The sequence below is a fragment of the Eschrichtius robustus genome, chromosome 15, assembly GCF_028021215.1.
Source record: "Eschrichtius robustus isolate mEscRob2 chromosome 15, mEscRob2.pri, whole genome shotgun sequence".
Classification (NCBI taxonomy): Eukaryota; Metazoa; Chordata; class Mammalia; order Artiodactyla; family Eschrichtiidae; genus Eschrichtius; species Eschrichtius robustus.
Window position 1 is genome coordinate 26,521,318 of NC_090838.1, and position 25,703 is coordinate 26,547,020.

The 25,703-nt window shown below is 39.2% G+C and overlaps 1 protein-coding gene across 2 annotated transcripts in view; it reads left to right on the plus strand.

The window, feature by feature from the left end:
• The window catches only part of TTC27 (tetratricopeptide repeat domain 27), a 182,905-nt gene extending 157,904 nt beyond the window's left edge, over window positions 1-25,001 (plus strand). For both annotated transcript variants that reach the window (XM_068564218.1, XM_068564219.1), the window contains 5 exons: window positions 51-216; window positions 14,656-14,853; window positions 16,169-16,280; window positions 21,206-21,306; window positions 24,764-25,001. In XM_068564218.1, the coding sequence (XP_068420319.1) occupies window positions 51-216; window positions 14,656-14,853; window positions 16,169-16,280; window positions 21,206-21,306; window positions 24,764-24,886 (700 nt within the window). In that variant the 3' untranslated portion in view covers window positions 24,887-25,001. The remainder of the gene's footprint in view (window positions 1-50; window positions 217-14,655; window positions 14,854-16,168; window positions 16,281-21,205; window positions 21,307-24,763) is intronic.
• The last annotated feature ends 702 nt before the right edge of the window (window positions 25,002-25,703 follow it).

The window sequence follows — 25,703 nt, forward strand, 5'->3', positions numbered from 1 at the left end:
ATTCATTATTGGTATTTTTGTTTTTGTTTTTTTAACTTGACCTTCAATAGAGTGAAAGCTTTTAGAACTTTACAAGAAGCCCTCAAGTGCAACTATGAACATTGGCAGATCTGGGAAAACTATATTCTCACTAGCACTGACGTTGGGGAATTTTCAGAAGCCATTAAAGCTTATCATCGGCTCTTGGACTTAAGAGACAAATACAAAGATACTCAGGTAGGATATTCATATTTTGTTATTTCAGTTTGTGTTTGATATTAATACTTCATTATATGATATAAATTGTTTCCTTGACTCTACACAGGAAAATTTTGTTAAACACAAGTAATATATAAAAGAGGGCTTTTTTGTATAGTTGAATATTCTTAGTTACATATTAATTCTAGCATTCCAATGTCAAATATGTTTGTGTAATCATAGACTGAATATTACTGTGACTCAGTTATGAAAATCTGATATGTGGTTTACATATATATAGTCAGCTTGCAGAAACTTAATAGAGTGATGCTTGTGTTATTTATTACTTTGGTTATCTCAGTGTAATAGCTGGATTAACTCCCATACTCATTTATCCACTCATTGGACAATCATTTACTGCATACTTTCAGATTGTTTGAACAATATAGAAATGAAGACTAACATTTTCTTTGCACTGTTTAATGAGATGGTCTTCATCTTGGGATGAAGTCAGGACTGGTTGATTCTTAACAGTACAAAAAATACTATATCCTTTCAGAAACTATGGGAGACTTGAAACCCCTGCGTTTGACATCCAATAGTATTAAATATAAAAGACCTTGTGGGTTTAAGTGTGGTTGAAGAGAACGTTTAAAGATAGGGTGTACAGGAGCTTATAGGTTACGAAGTCCGGGGGCTTGAAAATTTAATACTTTATTTGCAATAATCAACATATATATTATTTAAAGTGGTGAATTTGGAATTATGAAAAAACAAATAACATGTAATATATGATAATACCTCACTACTCTTATGGCTTATTATAGATGTACTCCAGCTGTTCCAAAATTTACCTTGTCTGGTTTCTGGTTTCGTAGCCCCAGCCCTCAACCTGTTTTTATGTTCTTGCAAATCCAGCTATATAATTTGCTAAATTGCTTTAAAGCTCAGGTTCTGGGCAGTTCACTTAGAGATCTGTGGCTTCAAGTAGAACCATATACCTACTTACAGGAGCATTGTTGACCCCTTCGATTACTTTTCTTTTTCTTGTTTTTTTTTTTTCCCTTTTTAACTGTTGTACATTGACCATCCATTATAGAAAGAAGGGACTTGAATTTTATAGAGTGAAGATCACTTAAAACGTGCATGGAAGCATAGCAGAGTTTTACATCCTAGAGAGGATGGAAACCCTGGCCAATCTGTTTGCACAGTCCTCTGGCCATCTAGTACTTGTCCTGTTCACCATTGTGATGGCTCTTTCTCTTCCGCACTTAGCCCATTGGCAAAGGGCACTGATGAGGCTCTGAACAGATCTTGGTGTGTTGCTGAACCACTGAGGATGGTGCAGAGATTGCAAAGTGCTTGTCTCTTGTTTATCTCAACTGTAATTTTTTAAAAGACCTTTCTTTACTAAGAAAGCCTTGTGAAGCCTGTTCTAAAATCTCAGGGAGAATGTAAATAATTTGCATTGGTAGTATATTCCATTTTACACTTGAAATAAATTCTTTTTTTTTTTTCCCTTTCACGAAGCTTGTTCTGAATGCATAGAGATGTGTTTTGAGTGTTTTTCAGAAAAGGAAAAAAAGTTTAAAAAAAACCCAAAAACTTCTCCCAGCATAAATTAAGATGCTTTCATTTAATTTTTATCTTAAATAGAGTTTCCAGACATATTTTAGTGATCATATTCACAGTTTTAAACTCCTTCCAGCAAATCTAATCATAAGAATTTTCACCCGTAGCAAAACTGTGTTCTAATTCCCATTGAAAATTTTCTGATCCTTTACCTGTTTTAGCAGAGTATTTAACTTATATCATTTTTAACTTAAGTGAAAATTGAGTCGTTTCCTACCTAGAGAAAATTATTAGGATTTAGTTTAAATTCATGGCCAGCTAATATTTTGATTTCTTTTTTCCTGTAATTCTTTTGTTCCTCAAATTCAGAATATGAACCAAACCTCCTTTCGTACAATAGTATTTCATCTGAGCACTAATATTTTGATGAGTTTGAAATTAGTTTTTATAAAAGTTCAGTATTTTTAGAAGCAATCAAGGGTGGCATCTGTATTCTTAAGACTTCTTCCCTCAGCACCCCTGCCACACACAGGAACACCAAGAATCATTCCTGTTAGACAAAATACTGCTTATAAACAGAGCACCTAGAGAAACATAAGGTGCTATAAAGATGTCAGATGTTATGGCTGTTAGCTTAATTTTTATATTTGGATTTGGGGAAATATTACTGAGAACGTAAGAACTAGATAACCAGTGACTTGCTCGGGTCAAATGATCATCTTTAGCACCTTATAATAGAGAACTTTCAGGTATTCAGATGGAGAAATAGCCACAGTGAGATAATTTGTCAGTTTATACTAGGCCCTGTTAATAGCTTTCTCCAGAAGTGTCACAGAATACTGATGGAGGTGTTTGGTCTCTGGCAGGTGTGGGTAGAATCACTCCAGAGTGGTTAAATCATCACTGAAGGAAGGTCTTGATGGCTAGTGTGGTCTCAGTCATATTTAGCTTCATGGCATACTTGTGTCTGCCATCATGTTTTCTCACCGCTAGTCAGCGTGGACTGAGACAGTCGATAGATTGTCTGGAATACTTTTATCTTGGCTAAAATGATTTTACTTAATTTGACTCTGCAAGTTTGGCAACAGGTGTCTTTCAAAAAAACTCTGATATTCTTATGTTTCACACTACCTGACCTCATTCTATTTCAATTTGCTTTAAAATTCTCTTTTTATCTATTCTTTTTCTACTTCTTTATAGATGTGATTACTGCCATTTTAATTTTTTTATTGTGTGTGTGTAAATGTGTAAATTCATATTCATTTTAATACAGACACATGATAAATTAACTATAAATTGTTTTTCTCACTGTTTATAATAAGAGAATGGGTGGATATACTACCTTTATCATTTCCTGCCTTTTCTCTCTATGTCCTAATTTTGACTAATGCATAGATTAGTATAACTCAAGAACACTGTTCTATAATAGATATTTATATTCATATCTGGATTGTACACACTTTTATTAATCTATCATAAAACTAATTTTCATGTTTCTGTGTAATTAGTCCCTGTTTGATTTTCCAGTTTTCTACTATTGTTAATAGTGCCATGAATATCCTTGTAGACAAATCCTTGTGTATATTCATGCTTCTTCCTTGGGATAATTTCTAATGTTGATGTGTTCATTTTTTTTCTTTTTCCTTTTGTTTTTTTCTTTTTCTGTTCTTCCCCCATCCCCCCTCCTCCTCCCCTTCCTCCTCTTCTTCCTTCTTCTTTGATAACTTTCAGTCATTTTGGGAAAAATTTAAGTATTGCATTATTGCACCCCATTTGCTGTTTATAAATGGAAGAGGAAGGAAAAGGGATTAACATATATCCAGTGCTTACTATGTTCTTGGCACTTAACATGGATTATCTTTTATAGGGCATACAGTATTTGAGGTGGGTACTAAATAGTCCTCATTTTACAAAGTATGAATATGAGACCCAGAGAGGTTATATAACTTGACCAGTCATATATCTAGTAGGAACCAAAGATAGGAATCACATTTAGGCATGTCTGTTTTTTGTGTGAATCAAGCCTTGAAGTCTATGGGAAGATTTATATTAAAAAGCACATTTCCCCATCATATTAATGCGCATTTGAACTATATCTAACAAAGTTTTTTTTTCTTCAAATTGGGGTATAATTTACATATAATAAAATGCACAGATCTTAAGTGTAAGTTTGATGTGTTTTGACCATTATGTATTCTTATGTAACTACTTCCCAAAACAGATATGGAACATTTTCATCACCAGACAAAGTTCTATTATACCCGTTTCCAGTCAACTGAACCACCACCCTTTCCCCTCAACCAGGCAACTACTATCTGATTTCTGTCACCACAGTTCAGCTTTGCTTTCTCTTGAATGTCATACAATATGTATTCTTTCCTATGGATGTTGTTCTTTGTGTGGATTTCTATTTGGGGAAGGAGGGAGGTGGTGTTGGTGGGCAGTGGGGCAGGTTGCCAACCAGATTGAAGTCCTGGAGCAAGTGGTGGCTGGGCTTACCTGAGAGAGAAGAGCAGAGGGAATGGATATATTGTATACAAATTCTGTCTCTGTGAAGTAGATACTGTCTCCATTTTACTGCTGAAGTATCTGAGGCTCAGCAAGATGAACTAATAAAGTTGATCTTTCACAGCTAACGAGCAGTCAAGCCAAGACGTGAAGTCTGAAGTCTGGCCTATTTAACCTAAAATCTGTGCATGCCTTTTCCACACGCGAAGAAATTTTTTCTTTTTTTGCTGAAGGAGTGAAAAAGACAATGTTAAACTGCCTACGTCTCTCTGTTAACTGAGGTGTGGGGAAGCCAAGGGTCAGGGTTATCAGACCAGGAAACAGAGCAGGACCCTGACCAAGGGTCAGGGTTATCAGACCAGGAAACAGAGAGCTCCAAGTGGAGCGGGGACTTGGCCAAGCCAAGGGAGGCGGGAAATGGCTTCATTCCTGGCCTCCAGCCCTCCTGGAAGTGTTTGTAACTGGACCTGAGGCAATCCTATTCCTTCCTGCTTTGAAGACCTCCAGGATTCAAAGGGCCAACGCCTTGTGCTTTCAGCCAAGATTTTGGGGAGACTTGGCCAAGGACCTCAAGGTTAGTGTTGGGGAAGAGGATAGTTATCCTTTTCTCTTTGTGGAGATTAGAATCGCTGCTCCTCCATGTGAGAAAAAGTCAGCTCTCTTCAGGGGCTAGTGGTGGTTCCCCACAGTCACGCTCTGCTTGATGCAGTCCATGGGCCATGATGGAAGTGAGAAATAGGCTTAGGAAAGAGAATGAAACAAAAGTGCTGTGTTGCTGAAATGATCAGAGATGTGGGTTAGAGATTTAGAAGTCCTTACATGAAGTTGGTGGTGTGGCATTGGTTTAGTTAGGAAGCGAGGGACTGCAGGGCTGTTTATACTGATTAAAATGAAATCCCTCTAAACATCCAGGCTCAAAAAATATACTTAGATTATTTTATGATACACCAAATGAATTCCAAATGGGCTAAATATATGCTAAACATTTTTTCATCTCCTAGAAAAATTAGCAGTACAAGTGGGTATTTACCATATTTCCTGAACTTTGAAGCAAGAAAAAAAAAAACTTGAAGGAATTTTTATGACTTCATGGAAAAAATATGTGATGAAATATTTGTAACAAATCGAAAAGATAAAAAGCTAATAATATCCTTATTATATTAAGAGTTAACATCTGCTACAGGAATGAAATGGGACAGGAGAGAGGATTCAGAAACAGACTCAAGTATGAGAATTTAGTTCATGTTAAGGATGGCATTTTAAATCTGTGGGATAAAATAAAATATTCAATATGTATTGAAATAGTTGGCCAAGCATTTGGGACCCAAAATGAAGGCCCTGCTTCACTCCTTAAACCAAAATAAATTCAAATGGATAAGATATTTATTCATTCATTTATTTATTTATTTTTTTGGCCATGCCACCTGGCGTGCGGGATCTTTAGTTCCCCGACCAGGGATTGAACCTGTGCCCCCTGCGGTGGAAGCACAGAGTCTTAACCACTGGACCGCCAGGGAAGTCCCTGGATAAATATTTAAATTGAAATGGCTTGAGAAGCAGGATCATGTTGTAGGTAAGAGCATAGATTCTGGGGTTAGACAGCCTTTGCTTACTACCTCTGCCAGTCACTAGCTGTATGACCTGAGCAAATTACTGATCACTTTGTTCTTCAGTTTCGTAAAACAGGGATGATATTAGTACCTCACAGGATTGTTGTGAAGAGTAAGTAGGTTAATGTATGTAAAGGGCAGAGAATAGTGCCTGGCACACACGAGTGCTGTGAGTATAGCTGCCGTCAGCATCGTGATCGTCATCATCGCTATTATTGAAAAAGTAAAACCATAAAAGCACTTAAAAGAAAGTATGGTAAATATTTTTATAAGCTTGGGGGTGGAGAAAACATTTAAAATCATGACACAAAAGCCACACTCTGCTAAAGAAAAGATGGAGAGATCTGAATTGAAAACTTCTACACATGAGGAAAGGATGACTTCTGACCAGAGGGCTGGACGTCACTGTCCTGAGGAGGGACAGGCTGAGACATGACAGCCTCATTTAGTGCTTCCTGAACTGAAACTGGAAGAGGGTTAGTAGAAGCCAGTTAAGTGCCCTGGGAAGCGTTTGTCGCAGTGTTCTCCATGTTGCCTTAGTCTTTGTACATAAGACTGCTGGATTCGTTACCTGGGGCTACTCTACCAAATTACTACAAGCTTGGTGTCTTCAAACAACAGAACTTGATTCTCTTCAGTAATGGAGGCTAGAAGTCTGAAATCAAGGTGTTGGCGGGGCCGTGCTCCCTCTAAAGGCTCAGTGAAGAATCTTTCCTTGCCTCTTCCAGCTTCTGGTTCCTGGCATTCCATGGCTTGTGGCTGCATAATTCTAACCTGTGCCTCCCTCTTCACCTACTTCACCTCCTTCCCTCATGTCTCTGTTTGTCGGCTCCTTTTCTTAGAAGAACGTTAGTCATTGGATTTAGGGCCCACACTAATCTAATATGACTTCAGCCTAACCAATTATTTCTACAAAGACCCTATTTCCAAATGAGATCACATTCTGAGGTTCTGTTTCAACATGAATTTGGGGGGTGGGGCGGACACTATTCGTCCCACCGCAACTTTCATGCTCCTTTTCAGGGAGAAAGCGGTGGCTTTGAGAATAGTGGGGTTGGTAAAGGTAAGGGAGAGTGTCCAACACACACCTCATTGGTAGCTTTGGTAGAAGGAGAGGCGACATGCACAGAGGTGCCCCCGAGAGAAGGCCAGAGAGACTTCAACTGATCACATGAAGGTCTTGCCTAAAACAATACCAGAGATTTGAACATCTGGAAGGGACAGAAGGGATAAGAATAGGGAAGGAGTTGATAGAAAAGTAATAAAGCTTTTCAAAGAGATACACTTACTTAGTCATATGCTTAGTCGTATGCAGTATTGCGAGATAAGACCGGAATCCCATGCCATGGTGGACAAATTAGAATTTCTAAGAAGGATCTATTTTTAGGCTTCAGAAGATTGTGAGATTACCTGAAATATCATGAAAAAATTTGTGTACGTGGCTATGTACCTATTCTGGGTAGAGGGTTCAAAACTCTCAATTAGATCCGCAAGGGTGTCCAGAACCCCAAGAAGAAAACCACAGGCGAAATAAAGAATGATCTTTGGAGTAGAGTATTAGGATTAGTTTTCCAATAAAAAGGCAAGTGGACCTTCCCTTATAATCACCAGGGGTTAAAGTTTACCTGTATAGCTGTGTTATATTACAAATGCATTTATCATTGCTCTTGTTTTTGAAAGTTCTCAAGGTTTCCAAACTGTGCACAAATAATTTATGTGCACTCCCCCCGCCCCCAGCCCAGTCCCCACCCCATTTCTCTGCTGCTCTTCAGGGCTGACTCTTTGGGAGAAGCATCTTGCTGCACAGTCTCCACTTCCCCTCTTCCTGTCCTCTTTGGAACCCACGCCCTCTAGGCTCATCTCCGCCAGCCTACTGAGCGTGCTGTTGTCAGGGTCTATATTGCCACATCCAGGGGACAGCTGTCAGCCCTCAGGTTTCTCAGCCTATCTGTTACACTTAACGCAGTTGATCTCTCTTCCTTCTTCAAATGCTTTCTTCAGCTGGCTTCCAGAATTTCACAACTCTTAACGCTACCAGATGCAGCTTCCTCATCTCCTTTGCAGAATCGTTCTCGCCTTTCCTTCCCTGTGAGAGCAATTCCAGGCTCAGTCCTCCGCTATTTTTCTTCCCTGCTTATACTGCTACCCAGGGGATCTCACCATTCCCTTGGTTTTTCCCGCTCGTCTTCCTGCGGATATGTATTATGAAATCAAGTTTTCCTCCACATGTCCCTTTAATTCTTTTTCACATAGGCTGTTCAATTTGTTTCTTTCATTATGGTTGCACTTTTCAGATGTCTTAATTTTGTCCCTGTTGGCTCATACTCCCCCGGGGATATTGGCTCCTTGACTGGTAATGCGTACTTGGTGAGAGGGTCTAAAGCAAGCCCAGGACCAACTTGTGCCCCTCCTGGTGAGTTTGGGCCACGAGGGGAGCTCACCTTTTGGAAACACCTTGCCACTACCTCCTCCCACCACCACCACCACCACCACCACCACTGCCAGGTGGCCTGGCTCCTCAGGAAACCTTTCTTATCTCTGCCAGGCACTGCTTTCTTCCAGTCCCATCTTCCTGAGTAGTCATCCAACCTCAGCAGGTGGGGGTCTGGCCAGGCCCTCTGCCCCCAGGCGGTACCTGCCTGGTCCCTGGCTTGCACTGGGCTGGCACTGCTGTGTTTCAGTCTCTCCATGTTGATGGCAAGTGGTGTATAGAGTAGTGTGTGGAAGAAAAAAAAGCACAACTAAACAGCTTTTCTCAGACCATCTGTGAACCTTGGCACCTTGTACGTTTCCATCCTGGGCTGCTCTTCTCCACCAAACCAGGACCCAGCCAGTCTCTGTCTCTCCAGGGTTTCCCATGTGTTTGCTGTTACTTTCTCAGATTCATCAACTTTCTCTTTTTTTTAAGCAGCGTACAGAATTGGGGTTCAGAAAAAGAGGCTAGCAACGTGTTAGTGCATCAGCTTGTAGGCTATGTAATCTCCATATGAAGATGAACAATAAAACTGGTCTCACATTGGAAAATAATGAGTTCTGTACAAATTAAGAAAAAATTTAAATATCTTAAAAGAAATATATTTACTCAACAAACATTTGGAAAGAGATTTAAATTCACTAATAATAAAAGTAAAATTCAGAATAGTAGCTGTGTATATTTTTAGTGGAACAAAATATCAAAGACTAAAACACCTACACACACACACACACACACACACACAGGCACAGACACACACACACACACACCCAGTGCTGGTAATATGCAGTGAAATGACACATTTTCATATACTACAGATGGACATCTAATTTGATTTAGCCCTTTTTGAAAGTATCCAGCTTATCTCTGGAGTCTTAAAATGTTTATTCCCTTGATTCCATAGTTCTGTTCCTGGAATTCTAACCTAAAGAAGCTTCAGTATGAAAAAAATCTTTAGGCACAAAGATATGCAGTGAAGTGTTCTTTATAGTGATAAGGACAATGGCAGTACATGGAAACAGCCTATCTAACTGCAGGGGAGTTGTTAAATAGACTGTGTTCTGTCAACCCAGTGGGAGACTTTGAATCTATTAAAGTGATCTATCTAAAGAATATATGAAAACATCAAATAATTCTATGACATAATGTTCAGTGAAAAAGGAAGATAAAGCAGTTTACATAGTATTATATTTAAAAATTTGCATATAGTAAAGAAATTAGAAATTAATGACAATGTTAGTAGTGCTTGTGTTTGCGAATTTTATTTTCTCTTTTTATTTTTTATTAGCTTCAATGTCTTGGGGAAATTTTTAAGTTAAAAAAGAAGAAACTACAAAAACTGGTTTGGGTTGATTCAAGATTTGGCAAAAAAATGATAATGAACTGATCAAAGTTATTGGCATACATATTTCATAAAAGAGCAAATCTTTCCAATGAAGAGAACTTATTATTGGAAAGGAAGGAACAACAGAGGAGTAAGGAGCTGTGCTTTATCATTTAATACAGCAAATGCTTGAGAGCAAGAGCCTGGATGCGAGCCGCAGGTTCAAATCCACCTCTGCCTTCCGTAGGTGTGTGACCTTGGACAAGTTACTTAACTTCTCTGTGCTCCAGTTTCTTCATCTGCAGAATGCAAATAACAAGAGCACCTTCCCCCTAGGGTTGTTAGGAAGATTGTGTTCATAGATCCCCTGGCTCATAGGAAGGGGTATATATATGAATATTACCTGCTATCATCGTCGTCTTCTCTTCATCCTCATCAAGACTCAGGAGGCCAGTATCACTTGTGTTCAAAACCTAGCTCCACCATTCACTTGCTCTGTTCCCTTGAGAAGTTCATTTTGCCTCTCATGCTTCAATTTCTTTGTAAAGTGGAGATAATAAAGTCCCTGCTTCCCTAGGGTTACAGTGAGAACTAAATGAAATCATGTTGGTCACATACTTAGAATGGGGCTTAGCACATGGTGAGTGCTCAGAGCAGGGGTAGTGGGAGGTATTGAGGGCTGATACCATGGTGGTAGAGTTTGTTCTTCTTTAGCTCCATTTTAATCCAAGGAAGTATAGGGGCACATAATGAGTGGGTGACGATGAGGGCTTTGCTGTCCCCTTTTGACAGAGTAAGGAAGTTGAGGGTCAGTGATGATCGTGATAGTTTATAGGTTTATATTGCTTTACAGTTTCTGAAGCTCTTTACCTGTATATTGACTGCTTGATACAACAGTTCTGTGATGTTGCAGACAGAAGACCTGTCCTCGTTACTGCTGTTTACCAACTTCCTAGCCATTCCCCCATATTCATGGTGGACTTCAGCAACTGACTATGTATATCTTCCTCTCCACTCTAGATCTACTGTTCTTGAACACTTGGTTTTAGGTAGATGGCACATCCAATACTTTGGACTGAAACTTCTTTGCCCTCATCTTATTTCATAGGAGCAACCCATCCAAGTGGCCATATCTTGGATCCTGTTTCCCCAAGAATCGTTTACCTCTAAATTCTTAAACTTTAGTACTGTACCCTTCAGCCTCTTATTACATACTTAATAATTTATAGTTTTAACTAGTTACTGATGGGTTCAGTAATCATATTTTTACCCAGTTTACAGGAGATAAAAACATTTACCTGTTAAAAAAAAATCTTTTTTTCACCTTTGATGGTGCAAAGGACTATAATGCAGGTAAACTTTGTAGACTGCCCAGGATAAAATCATAATCCTTGGTGATTCATTTTATCAAAGAAATCCTACTACAACACCCTTTGCTTTTTTTAAGTTAAAAATATCTATTTACTAAAGAAGGATTAAATATATGTTAAAAGTTACTATTTTGGTAGTCAGTCTGGATAACAAGAGTGTGATTTTTCTCACCAGTTAGAGGGAGGGAAATGGTGATATTAGCCAGTAAATTATAACATTACTCTAATAGTTTTTTAAAAAATTTTATCACTCTAAACCTACTTTTGAAGATTACATATTAGCTCCATTTGTTAATGGATTTTAATAACTCTTATTTTTTTCCTTCAGTTTATGGGGCTTTCTTAATTGCAGGAAATACCTTTTTAATTAACTTTTATTAAAATAGAGTGAAAATATAGAAAAGTACACAGGTCATAAGTAAACATGAATTTTCACGCAGGGAACGCACCTGTGTAAACCACCCGGGGCCCCCCACCCCGCCGCCCCGCGCCCTTCCCCGAGTGTGAGTCAGAACATCACCAGCATCCCAAAGCCCTCAGGGTCCCCTTTTAGTGTTTGCCCCTCCCCACTCCGCCCACACACAACAAAGACATAATTTTAAAGTTTATAAATGAATATTCATGTGTGCTGTCGTTTTTTGTTTCCTCTTTGCCAATCTTTGTATTTATTCTTTTTCTCTATTTTTAAATTAAATTTTTGTGTTATTAAAATAACACATAACATAGTTTTTACAAGTTAAGTCGTAGTATAAGGCTTATAACAAAATACAGCAATTTCCTGCTCCACCGCTCGCCCCTCCTATTTTTTATTAACCAAATTTTAGGTATTATCAGTTGACTTCCTATTATAGTAAATAAGGACTTTATTATATTAGCATTTCCACTACTTCCCTTTCTTATTTTCCCAATATATTTATATTAAAAATTTTGGTTACATGAATATTTTCTATTAATATTATATGCCTATGCAAATTATATTCAAAATAGGTATTACAGGATACTATGATTGGGGGGTATTTTTTGCTTTTTGTTTTTTATGATACTAATACTTGTCTTGGTTTTCATGTGATTCTCTTTGTGAGCCTCTTGTCTAAATTCATGGTCTCTCCTGCCCTCCTTGTTCTGGCTTTAGCTCTGGATAGTCACTATCCCATGTACCTGCCAAATCCAGCAGAATCTTCCAGTCCTGATCTTCTGTAGATGTCCTCTCCTTGTTACTTTCTCCTTCCCTGGTTTCCATGACATCGCTTTCTGCCACCTTTCCTTTGTGCATAGACCTCTGTTCATCTACCCTCCTTTTAAATGTTGTGTTCCTTAAGACTCTATTCTTGGTCTGATTCTTACCCAGCACAGTCTCTCTAGGCAATATCTGCCGTGGCCATGAATGACTTCTATTATGTATTCCTCCATATAGACCTCTCTTCTAAGGCCCAGATCCAGCTATTTAACCATTTTACATCAAATAAAGGGTAAAAAACAAATTTGTTATTGCCTCCCCTTATATTCAGGGTCTCTCTACTTATGGTATCTGCGTATGAATTGGGTAGAGGTGTTTGGTATCTGCCCCCTAACCCCAACACAGAGGCACTCTATCTACCTCCTTACCCTTTTGCAGTTCCCTCTGTGCACCCGCAAATACACACACACACCCTGCTTCACCAACTTTCCCCCTCTGAAACACCAGTACTGCAGCTCTCCATTTTTATTGGCAAGAAGGCCAAAAGATTTCTCTTCCCCCTTGGCTACTCATTGTGGCTAAAATGAGGGGATAGGATGTTGGGCTTCATTTGTCCATGTTAGTAACTATTTCAATAGACCATCTCTTTCGAAGTATGTTAATCCTTGAAACGTTTACAGAATGATTACTCGAAACAGGTAGTGCACATTCATACCATTTCTCCTGCATTGTGACTTTCATATTTAAAACCATGAGTGGAATTGTAATATCTATTTCATTACTTTCAGATTTAAAACTGTACATGTTGGATTGTAATGTGAATTTATAGGCAGAGATAATTTACCTTGTCCATCAAAAAAGAAAAAAGCACAATTGAGTGTTCTCCTGTCCACTTTTATCCCTGTATATAATTAGGACCATAAGTCTGAGCTCACATTCCTAACAGTGTTCTTGGGCCAGAGGAGCCTTGATTCCTTGGATGCATCTCATGCCTGGATCAGAGTGCTCTATGGGGAGATAGAGCAAGGTGTCACACTGGTTGCATTTCTCTTAGCAAAGCTTTCTGAAAGAGGTGTGTTCATTCAGTCTTTCTTTCAGGCACAAGTATTTATTGCATCAGAGCTGTGTGCCAGGCATGGTGTTAGATACTGGGGACACAAGATGATGAAATGTGGTCCTCTCCCTGAAGTTCAGAGGAAGGATAAAGACGTGGCACCCTGTCTCTTGGAACCTTGCCACTCAAAGTGTGATCTGTGGACCATCGACATCAGCATCACCTGGGAGCTCGTTAGAAATGCAGAATCTCAGCTGAGATAGAGCGGCTTCTGCATCCAGGATTCCGCATTCACAGCAAGCTCCCGGGTGATGCCAATGCTGTCAGTCCAGGGGCTGCACTGAGCAGCATCAGGGTCTGAGGGCACTCTCCTCGAACTGCTTCTTTACGTGGATCCATGTGTCTCTGCTGGTCTCCTGTCACAAGAGTGGATGATGGAGGATGCACTTTCTGTGCTTCCAGGAAGCCTTGAGATACACAGCCTAATACAGATGTGACAGATGTAGCTTGTCATAACAGTGTAACCCACGGTGGGGTCACCTTAATTCATCTATCAGCATTCAAGGCATCTGACTAATGAACATGAGATGGCCACGAAATTGCAAATGGTGAGCGGACCTGGGGTAGTTGGCAGGTCAAGAGCTACTTTGTGGGTACCCTGCATACCTATGGCAAATGCACTAGCAGTTTATTATGCGACAATTAGGAAGGGCCAGGACCTCTTTTAGCAGAATTAGAGTGTTATCACTGCAGTCCAGGTGGGAATAGTGAGGCCCAACCTAAAGGAGGAGAAGCTGGATTTAGGACTCATTAGGAATGTTGAATCAAATTGGTTACACGTGGCTCAGCCGGGAGAGAAGAGACTCTAGGTTGGCGCTCAGGTCACTGGCTCTGAGACTGCAGGAGGAAGAGGGATCTGGGATCTAGGTTTCCCTCTGGGATCGATGGAGCATGAGATGTTGATGGGACATGGCTGGTCGATACGGAGGTGCACAATCCTGGGGCTCCAGAGAGGAGTCGGGCTGGAGCTGCGCTGACAGTATCGGGTAGACTTGGTCATAGTGTATTTGCAGCTACAGGTGTGGAGCAGATCATTCAGAGAGAGCCCTCAGAGTGTGAAGAGAGGTGCACAGAGCATAGGGCCCTGTGGAAGCAGAGCCCTACAAGGAGCCTGAAAAGCGACACCAGGAGAGGTAGTCGGCCTGCGATTCCAGACAGTGGTTCGGGATGGCTCGTCTTGTATTTTATTTTTCAAAAGTGACGGGTGATATTCTTACAGGCCTAACAAGATTTTTCACTGTCATCATCGTTGATGGTGAGGGTAGCTCTTTGTTTTTAGTTATTGTTCGGTTGTTTCTAGCTTCCCAGTTTCCCCTGTGCATCTTTTAAGGTCCTTACAATTCTGGTCAGGGCAGTGATGGATGGGATGGCTGATCGTAGTGGAGATGTTGCACCTGGCCTCAGAGGAAAGCTGCAGGAGCTGTTTGGCAGAGTAACTTCAAGAGTGACGAACGACGGAGAAATCTGGAGGCTGTATGCCCAAGTGTGTGGAAATGGGCAGAGTGACAAGCCTGATGAAAATGAAAAGGTGAGTCCTGCCTCAGTTTTCCGGGGCTCTTGCCTTCTGTTTGAACATATGTGTAGTGGATCTGCTTTTTTGATGGTTGGAGGAAGACTGTGATAATTTGAAAGACAAGATTAATGTGCCCAAGTTTTCAGGTGTGATTCAGAGTCCTTAACGTAAGCACCCTGAATTGTGGACAGGTTAAGATTTGTAAGTATTCATCTTTTTTCTTTCCATGAATTTTTCTTAAATAATTGTTCTCTGTTTCCTGCAAAAGGGTCTGTCTTAACCTGCTCTCCCTCCAGAGCTGCAGCGAACAGCTGGTTCTTGTTATTTACTCCACACCCCTTTCTGCAGGCTCCTTGCTGAAGACTAAGGTAGACGGTACAAGGACAAAGGAGTGTTTAAATCCGAGATGGAGACTATGAAAAGGAGAAAGAAAAGGGGGCTAGATAAGAATATCAGAGAGGAGCTTTTAAAGTCTAAACATAAAATATTTTACAAAGGTTACCCTGCCCCTTTCTCACAAGTGCAGTAGAACACCAGTTAGATTCAAGTTATGCCTTTAGCTTCTTATCTTAGAATGTAGATGCACCTCCAGAGTTTCCAAGGTTGGAATACTAAATATTTTGTGCTCTTTTCAAAACATCCACAACAAATCAAATGTACTTCTTGTGTAAGTTTGGAATTCGCCACAGTACAGCTAATCTGTGGGATTCTTAGCCGTTCTCTCCTCCCTCAGTCCACCCAGCCGGCTTCCGCCAAAGCCCTGTCAGCCCAGAGAACACATACTCACACGCAGGCATGCACACACTCCTGCTTTCCATCCTTCCATTTTGTCTTGAATTATGTCCTCTCTTTATGTGCAGAATTAAGGGTACTCTGAATTCTCTGATCTGTGACTTCTCCCTCAAGAATCCACAAGGGTGGGGTTGTGAAAGAGAGTGTTTTAAGTATCTGTGAGTTTACACACCTACCAGTAATTCAGTAGTTTTCACCAAGTTCACACCTCATTCTCTAAACTGGTCTCTTAAGCTGATGGCTACAAATGCTAGGGAAATGTGTATACTTCTTATAGATTTCCAAACCAAGCATTTTTATTTTTCTGTTTGGAGGGAAGTGTCTCTATCCAGACACATCCAGTTGATTTCTTTTAATTGCTCATTGCTGTTGGATGTGCATCTATACCCCTTCTTCGATGAGAATCATAGAAACTGTGCTACATAACAACAGAGGCTGGTTTTTCAGTTGGAATTAGTTCTATATGACTTCCAGGAAGCTGAGTTTGAAATGTGAATTCTACTTGTTATTCTGAAAGTTGTTCTTTTTCTTTCCTCAGGCGTTCCAGTATCTCTCTAAGGCATACAAGTGTGACACACAGTCCAGTTGTTGGGAGAAAGATATTACGTCATTTAAGGAAGTGGTTCAGAGAGCCTTAGGACTCGCACATGGTATTTGATGTAATGTTTGATATCCATGGCATATTTTAATGTATTTTTACTGATAAGAAAAAGTATTAGTCAAAAGCAAATTTCCATTACAAATAATTTCAGGTTATTTCGTTATATTAAAATTGTTGTAGTTAATTCAGCAAATATTTACAGACCAACTATTATGTAGTAGGCACCCTGGAGCAATAAGAAGAAATAGGCTAGAGGCTTAAATAGTGTTTGAAAAAGTGACAGATGATAGAAACTTTAGAGATAGGAAATACTTTTACAACTGTATTTAATCTTCACTTCACACAGAAGTAACCTTCTCCTGCATTGATGATGTAGTAGTAAGAAAATATTAACTTTTCCTAACTCATGTTCTTCTTTTATAAATGAAAATATTTATTCATAAAAATACATAGATTTCTGGAGTGCATAGCAATATATGTAAGAGCTATGGCATATACAAAGGAAATTAAAAATATAATCCATAACTTTGGGAAATTTAGTGGGTGATATTTGAGGGGAGGGAAAACCTTACATATAAAATTGTAGGCCAGTTGGGGAAAGCTATTCCAGATAAAGGCCGCCTTTAATTATTTGCATTAATGAAAAATATACTAGTTAAAGGTAATAATGCACTTTTATATTTATGTTTGAATATAGGCATGTGATGCCCTGGGAATGCAATTCAAATAAAATAATGAAGCCACACTGTCAAGAACTGAATCACAAGGACTGTGAACCTATCCTAAAGTCCTCCTCTAACTTCTGCAACTAATAGTTGCAGCAAATAGGTAGCCAACAAGGGACAATAAAAAGGGCAGAACTTTGGACTCAGGGAGGCCCAAGTTCCAGGACCAGCTCTACCACATACTAACTAGGTGACTTGGGGTCACCATTACTTAGCTTCTCTGACTCTTAGTTCCCTCATGGGGAAAATGGGGATAATATCTACCTATGGTTGTTACGAAAAATAAAACATATTTAAACACTTACCAGTATCTTACACATGGTTTAAATGTTAATCCCTTACCTCCTCACCCCAACCCTGTTCCTTCTGTGGTAGAGGATCTGAGCTGTATGATAAGGGACTCAAAACTAAAAAGAAAAAAATGAACAAGAATAAAGTTTAACTTTGCCTTGAAAGAAGTCATAGAACATTCAAACAATTTAGAAATGGGCTTAGTAGTTAATAATTCTACTTATCATTGACAAAAGGATATAAATATCCAAAAGGTTGAGATAATTGCCGATAGACCAGTGGAAGGATGGTCTAGGGTGGCTAGAATTTATGTAGCTTGTGCTGGCCTCCTGGTGGGTGGGCTCAGATGGAGCTCATTCGTTATCCCTTTGGCCTTTGTGGATATGGTACTGTATTTGAGGAAACCCGTGCTAAGCAGTTTTAACAGGGTGCAATTTTCTCTGAAGAATTTATCTGAGCTACTTCAGCTTGCCAACCCTAAACATTTCGGTGAACAGCAGGCTCTATAACAGTCAAAGCCAAGATATTTTCTGTAATCACTAAGTGATAATGTTAAACCTGTCAAATATAAATATGCAGGTTAAAGAAGTACTCTAGGTAAAATCTTCATTTTGCATCTTAAAGTTGATTGCGAACTATTTTTGGTACCTTTTTTTGTTTTTTCATCCAGGCAATACTTAGAGAAAAACAAGTGTCTCTTCTTTTAAGTTTCCCTTTGACTTAGTGAATTATGTGTTCGTGCTCCTACAACATTTTAAGCATACTTGAGTGGATGCTCAGCTTTCTTTTCTCGTGATATTTTAGATTTATGGCGATAAATCTTAACCTTTTCTATGTTGCTTTTGTATACCAGTGCTCCATGGAAGAATGAGCTGAGTTTCTCTGTTATTTCTGTTCTTTTTTATCTTTCTCCCCATCACTGTTCTCCACCTCACCCAATTCTGGAAAAGGAAATATAACATTTAAAAAAATCTCCACATGATTTATTCCCTTCTGGGTTGCTATTTTTAAGAGTAGCCATGTGCTTCAGAAAGCTCGGTGTAAGACATTGTGGTCTCCACGGAGTGTTGGAGACCCTTCTATAATAGCCTTGTCATCGTGTACCCATTGTTCTGTCTGGAGGGTGTTCATTTACAGTCTCTGCTGTTCTGTCTTCTGGGAAAGGGTGGACAAAAGTTCGTTCCTTCTTTGCCATCCAGGAACTTCTAAAATAATAGTTACGCATTTTAACTACAGTCTGCCTGGAGGAAGCACAGCTGTCTTGGATTTCCTGATGATTTGAAACAGCAGGTTATTTCTCTCTCTCTCCCTGTCTCTCTGTCTCTCTCTCTGTCTCTTTCTCTCTCTCTCTCTCTCTCTCTCTCTGTCTCCCCATCTCTAACGCCTTTTGGAAATGGGATTGAGGAAGGGGTCTAATGGAGCTCGTGTTTGTCTTTTTGCTTTTTTGTTTTTCTCAAAATGACAATGAAGGATTGAAAACAGAATCACAGCTGTTTTTGATATGTTACTAGGTACTAAATAGCCCAAATACCTCAGTAATAGCAGTTACAACCTTCCTCTATTATGGGACACAGACATCATAATCCTCACCATCTCCATGTTAACTGTACCCTTTGAAAATGAGTGTAACGTTGTTGATTACCATGCATCCTTTCAAAGTCTGATTATTATTTTGGAATAGGAATGTCAAGCATAGTTCTCACCAGCCATGGAAGGTGTTAATGAATGGCCAAACTATTTTGCCAGGCACAAGCAACCTCCACCAACTGGTGAGAGTTTGCATACAGAAAGAAATCTGTTTTCCATCCCTGTTCTGAGATACAGGGTACTAAGTAAACTTCCGTTGTTGCACTGTTTAGTGTAGTTTTAAAATAGGATCTGATTATTGATCTGTTTGTAGTGAGCATAATTTAGAGGAACAAAAACAAGAACAAATCAGTGGAGAAATACGAGGCATTTTATATATATATATTTTTTTAGCAAGACATTAAATATTATTTATTCCAAGTTAGTTTCATTCTTTTAGAATTTCTCATTTTGTGTATGTTTTATTTTTTTTTCTTTCTTAATTCAGCAACATTTTATTTTGCCCCTCTGCTCATTAGGCATTTACCTTCTTTTTTTTAATATATACACATTCATATATATATATATATATATGTGTGTGTGTGTGTGTGTGTGTGTACTTAAAAAAATTTTTTTAACATCTTTATTGGTGTATAATTGCTTTACAATGGTGTGTTAGTATCTGCTGTATAACAAAGTGAATCAGTTATACATATACATATGTCCCCGTATCTCCTCCCTCTTGCGTCTCCTTCCCATTCTCCCTATCCCACCCCTCTAAGTGGTCACAAAGCACCGAGCTGATCTCCCTGTGCTATGCGGCTGCTTCCCACTAGCTATCTACTTTATATTTGGTAGTGTGTATATGTCAATGCTACTCTCTCACTTCGTCCCATCTTCCCCTCCCCACCCCGTGTCCTCAAGTCCATTCTCTACATCTGCATCTTTATTCCTGTCCTGCTCCTAGGTTCATCAGAACCATCTTTTTTAGATTCCATATATATGTGTTTGTCTACGGTATTTGTTTTTCTCTTTCCGACTTCACTCTGTATGACAGACTCTAGGTCCATCCACCTCACTACAAATAACTCAATTTCGTTTCTTTTTATCGCTGAGTAATATTCCATTGTATATATGTGCCACATCTTCTTTATTCATTCATCTGTTGATGGACACTTAGGTTGTTTCCATGTCCTGGCTATTGTAAATAGAGCTGCAGTGAACATTGTGGTACATGACTCTTTATGAATTATGGTTTGCTCAGGGTATAGAGGCATTATATTTTTACAAAGCTCTTGTTCTTTTTTTTTTTTAATTAATTAATTAATTTGGCTGCTTTGGGTCTTCGTTGCTGCGTGCGGACTTTAGTTGTGTTGAGCGGGGGCTACTCTTCGTTGTGATGAGCAGGCTTCTCATTGCAGTGGCTTCTCTTGCTGCAGAGCATGGGCTCTAGGCATGTGGGCTTCAGTAGTTGTGGCACGCGGGCTCTAGAGCGCAGGCTCAGTAGTTGTGGCGCACGGGCTTAGTTGCTCTGCAGCATGTGGTATCCTCCCGGACCAGGGCTCGAACCTGTGTCCCCTGCATTGGCAGGCGGATTCTTAACCACTGTGCCACCACGGAAGCCCTCTCCACTTGTTCTTAAAAAGCATTAATAGGCAGGTCCTGTGCTAGGAAGGGTTACACGCTCTTGATAATTTCAAGTTTTAGGTAAATGAGCTCCCCAGAATGCTGGAGGTAGAGGTATCGGGAATGAGTGACTGTCCTCTCCCCCACTTCTTGCTAATGGATACCAAGCATGGTTCAGTGATCCCAGAGCCTGGTCGTGGTTACGTTCCCTAAATGCAGGCACCTAGGTTGTTGGCGTCACTTCTTCCAGAATGGTGATGTCAACTCTGAGTACAAAAATGCAGTAAGAATTGAGCTGTAAATATCTGGCATGTCACTTCTTTGGGCTGGTGTCATCAGCAATTGTGGTTCCCCATTAGGGACTCAGTACTGTGAGAAGCCACATTAAGATGAGCTGCATATGTTTTTGTTCTCTGTGGGCACCTTGTGTTCAGTTAGATCTTGTCTCTGCCTAATTTCATTACTCCGTGCTTGTGTGTGTGCACGTGCGTGTGTGTTTTCACGGTCCATTCCCAACAGTCTGTAACTCACCAAATATCCCTCATTTTCCTCAAAATTTTCCTTTTAGCAATAAGCTATCCTTCTTAAGGGATAAAAGGAAAAATTATGCATATAACTTATTTTCCTTTCACCAAAATAAAACTTGTCTCGTAGAAATATTTCTATAGTCTGTTACTATAAAATCCTAATTAACTAATTGGTTTTTGTACTTACAAATTATCATTATCAATTTTTAATGGATGTTTTCCCCATATTTATCTTCCAGTGGCTATAAAATGCAGTAAAAACAAATCCAGTCCCCAAGAGGCTGTACACGTGCTTTCTTCAGTTCGACTCAATTTACGGGGCTTGTTATCTAAAGCAAAGGTGAGAGTGAAATGTGAATTAATTAGAATTATCATAGAAAATAAAAGGTCTTTGGTATCAGCCAGCTGCTCTTAAGTCTTCTTTTACATGAAGGATAATTTTAGGCCCATGTTATATTTTAGACATCAGCCCCCAGGTGATTAGTTGTACTGGTGAGGAGATCATTGACCCAGTGGCTAAACCACCCTACACATGGGTAACTTAGGAGTCTTTGAAATTAATATTTATAATCCAGCTCTGGATGCTTTCTTTAAGTCAAATTAAAACACTGCTGTAGTACTTATTATCACTTTTTCCCAAAGTGTGGCATATATACTACTAGTAGCACTTGGGTAAACATTTTATTTTAATCTGTATTTATTTCAGTGCATGTTAGAAAAAGTATAACTAGCATATCAAACCTACAGTTTCATGAATAGTATTGCTTATTTTCTATTTACAGTAGTGTTCTAATGTTTCCTTTAAAATACTTTTATTTAAATAAAAAATTGATTTAGTGACTAATATTAAGTAGGTGATATATGGATTTGACGCAGATATTAAGGTAGATAGGTTGACTCAGGTTTGACAACTAAAACATACGCTATCAGTTTACAAATACCAGCCTATGAACCAGTGCTAGGATGGGGACACCCGAGAATTATGGAGGGAGGTTTTTTGAAGATTGGACTCCACACCTCTACCTGTGACAGATCGGGTCTGGGACAGAGCCTGGGAAATTTGTGTTAAATTTCCCAGGTAATTCTAACATGCAGCCAGGTTTGGAGTATACCCCAGGAACAAAATTTAAAGGAATATAACTTCTAACACACTTTAGCACTTTTTTTTCTAATCTTTCCTTGCCTTCACTATTTAATCCTGGGTTGCAAACTAATTTTACTTCACTTCTGAAAACAAGTCCATGGCATGTGAAGGTCACTTCTGGTCACGTGTAAAAACCTTTGCAGACTATGCTTTTTATTAATTGCTTGATCTTTTCAGATCAGAGCATCGTTTTTGCCTCTTTAGATTATTAACTCACTTTTCTGTCCTTATTAGTCTGCATGCTGGAACCAGGTTTCTGTAATCTACCTGGGGAAACTGTATTTCCTCCCAACAGGAAACTTCAAACAACTTCAGATTATGAGTCTCTCAGAAAACTGCAAGAGCTCTCTCAAAGAAAGTCAAGGTAGCAGACTTTTTCTGTGACTCTCCTTCCCAAATTGGGAGCTAATTTTCCTAGTTTTGGTGAGATCACTAACCTACCCATGATTGTTTATTTCTTCAGGATGTACTCTACAGATTTCCCTATTCTGTGCACAGCTTTTTCTTATAATGTATTAATTTTACATAAACCTGTACTTATATGACTTAAATAGTCTTGTCTGCACTACCCATCCATTCATATTGTGGAATTCCAAACATTGAAAATGAGACCTCAGAACATCATCTGTATTTAGATTTTGTTCTCATTAGATCGCAACTGGATTATCCAAAAGTGGGAAAAATTGCTTCCCAACATCTCCTTTGAAAGCACCTTTTTGCATATAATATTTGGGAGTCTCTGATTTTGTAGTAAATCATATGCCTTTTCTACTTTTTCAACAAATTGGGTTTGCTAAACAGAATTGCCTTCCAAAAGAACACTTTTTCAGAACACTTTAAAAAGTGAAAATGAATGACGATAACTGTGTTAGATAGCAGGCTTGGTTTGCATGAATCTCTGGTCTTTTCTTGCCAGGCCTGGGACTTCATGGAATTAAACTCCTGGGTAGAACCTAGAGATTCACCTAAAGTCATCAAGTCCACGCTTGGCCAGGACACAGTAACTCCTCGGCCCTCAGCACCCTGTCCTTGTACAGATTGGCTGCAGGGGGTCGTGAGGGCAGTTGGTGAAAACGCTGGAGAGCCTGAAGACAGAACAGAGTTCCCACTTACACTCCATGGGATCCTCAGCAAATTATTCATTCTTTCTAAGCCTCAGTTTCTCTCTGCTTTCTCCTTACTTTATAGGGAAGTGATGCAGTTTTTTTTTTTAATTAATTAATTTATTTTTGGCTGCACTGGGTCTTTGTTGCTGTGTGTGGGCTTTCTCTAGTTGCGGCGAGCGGGGGCTACTCTTCGTTGCGGTGCACGGACTTCTCATTGCAGAGCATGGGCTCTAGGCACGCGGGCTTCAGTAGTTGTGGCTCGCGGACCCTAGAGCACAGGCTCAGTAGTTGTGGCTCATGGGCTTAATTGCTCCGTGGCATGTGGGATCTTCCCAGACCAGGGATCAAACCTGTGTCCCCTTCATTGGCAGGTGGATTCTTAACCACTGCGCCACCAGGGAAGTCCCAGTGGTGCAGATTTATGATGATTTGCAAGCACTGTAATTCTTAGTAAAAACAAATATGCTATGTGAGTCCAGGTTACTTTCCTCAAAGGTGTTTTCTCTACTGATCACATCGCAGTGGTTGGTATGTCAATCTGTTGTGAAATGCTGTACAAGGTGTAACTACACAGTAATGTGGCAAAGCTTTGCAAAGCATTTTTGAAGTTCTGCATTCAAGTGAATGTTCTTTGCTCCATAAATCACTGTGAGAAACTCTGAGCTCATTGTAGTGATGATGCCGTCACTCAGAACATCTTCAGGATTCCCTTTTTAAAATAGCTGTCAGAACAATTGCTGTCATCTATGGTGGTAGTAAATAGTTATATTGTAATGGTAAATTTGATTTTTGTAAACAAATCATCTAGTCAGTTGTGATGAAAAAGATTTATGGTAAACTGAGCAAATTACATTTCTGATTAAAACACATGTGCGTGCGTGCGCGCACACACACACACACACACACACACACACACACAGTCATAAAATCCTGAAGCTGATTTTCTTGGGTGCCTGTACCGGCTCAGCAGGCAGCTCCTAGAGAGGCATTCCAGAATGTTCCATGGTGGCATTATTGGAGTATGTTGCAATATTCCTCCCAAGGCAATTCCTTTTACCGAAGGGGGGTACTTTTATTTTGCTGGGCTTTTTTGCTGTCACCAAAGTTTGATGATCTTTGTGGCCTCTGAGTCCTAAGCCATATTAATTTTCAAATAATTAGCATAAAAGTATGATTTATATGAACTTGAATATAAAATACATTTGTTTTGCTTGTATACACAAAGAATAGATTTGTTTTGTTTGGATGAATGATGTCTCTATCCAAAAGCCATCTTATGACATTGAAATGAATAATATAATCAATATTCAAGGCAACCATTTTGAAGAGCAGAGCTGATTTGAATTTACAAGTTCAGGCATGTTGTTTGACTCATCCTTTAATTGTTGCAGCTTGTATATTTCAGGGTGGAGAATAGAACAAATACTACTATTGCTACTATAATGTATTAGTAAGCAAAGGGAATTTTAATTCTGTACTCTGTATCTATATTATTTTAAAGAGATTTTCATTGTTTTGATAGTTCTGCCTTGTTCTTTATGTTGCAGCAACTTTTTACAGATGTGGTAAGTGGAGAAATTTCCAGGGAGTTAGCTGATGAAACAGCAGCAATGGACACCTTAGTAACAGAGCTTCAAGACCTAAGCAACCAATTTCGAAATCAGTATTGACCATCCTTGGAACAGCTTCTGGAAAAGGTGCTTCACCTTCTGGAATTTCTCTTATACCTGTGTATCTAAACCACAAGATACTGATTTTTTTAATAAATTTCTCTTGTATGGGTAACATTCTTGCTTTTGTGATCTTTCCAAATGTTTGAACTTTCTGAAATACATTAAATAAAATGTTCCTTCCTTCTTTCTTTAGGCTTAATTACAGTTGAATTCACTATTTTTATTATCCTTCAGGTATTTCAGCACAAAAAGCAAAAAAAATGTAGTTTTCTTTTTAGCATAGGGTTTATTCTGTCACAGCCTAAAATGAATTAGATCATTCTTTGGAAAAAGTCTAAACAGGAAAAAAAGAAACCACACGCTACAAGCTTGTGGAATCATTAGGTTGGCTGATGTATTATCCAAAAGTGATAAAAGAGTACTTTTGGTGATGGAAACCTTTACACTTCTTGAGATTTTGTATTTGGGTCCAAAAGATACGGGCTTGGCTAAGTTAGAAATGTGTGGGTATGGTTTAACTTCTGAATCAGGGAAAATGCAAGAAAAAAATGACATAACTCAAATTTTGACTCAGCCATTAGCCACTAGTAACCAGCCTGACCCTCATTGTGTATACTGCCAGCCCTAAAGATGGTTATTTAATAAGGTTATTATGAGTGAAGACAGCTATAAATGGTGCCATATTACAAAAATGCCAAAGTAAAATGTTTTCTTAGTAATGTCTATGGAAACAAATATTGAAGGCAGCAGCTGAGCTTAATAATCTTACTACAAAAGTCATAGTAAGGAATTTGAAGTCCTGGCTTGGGTTGCT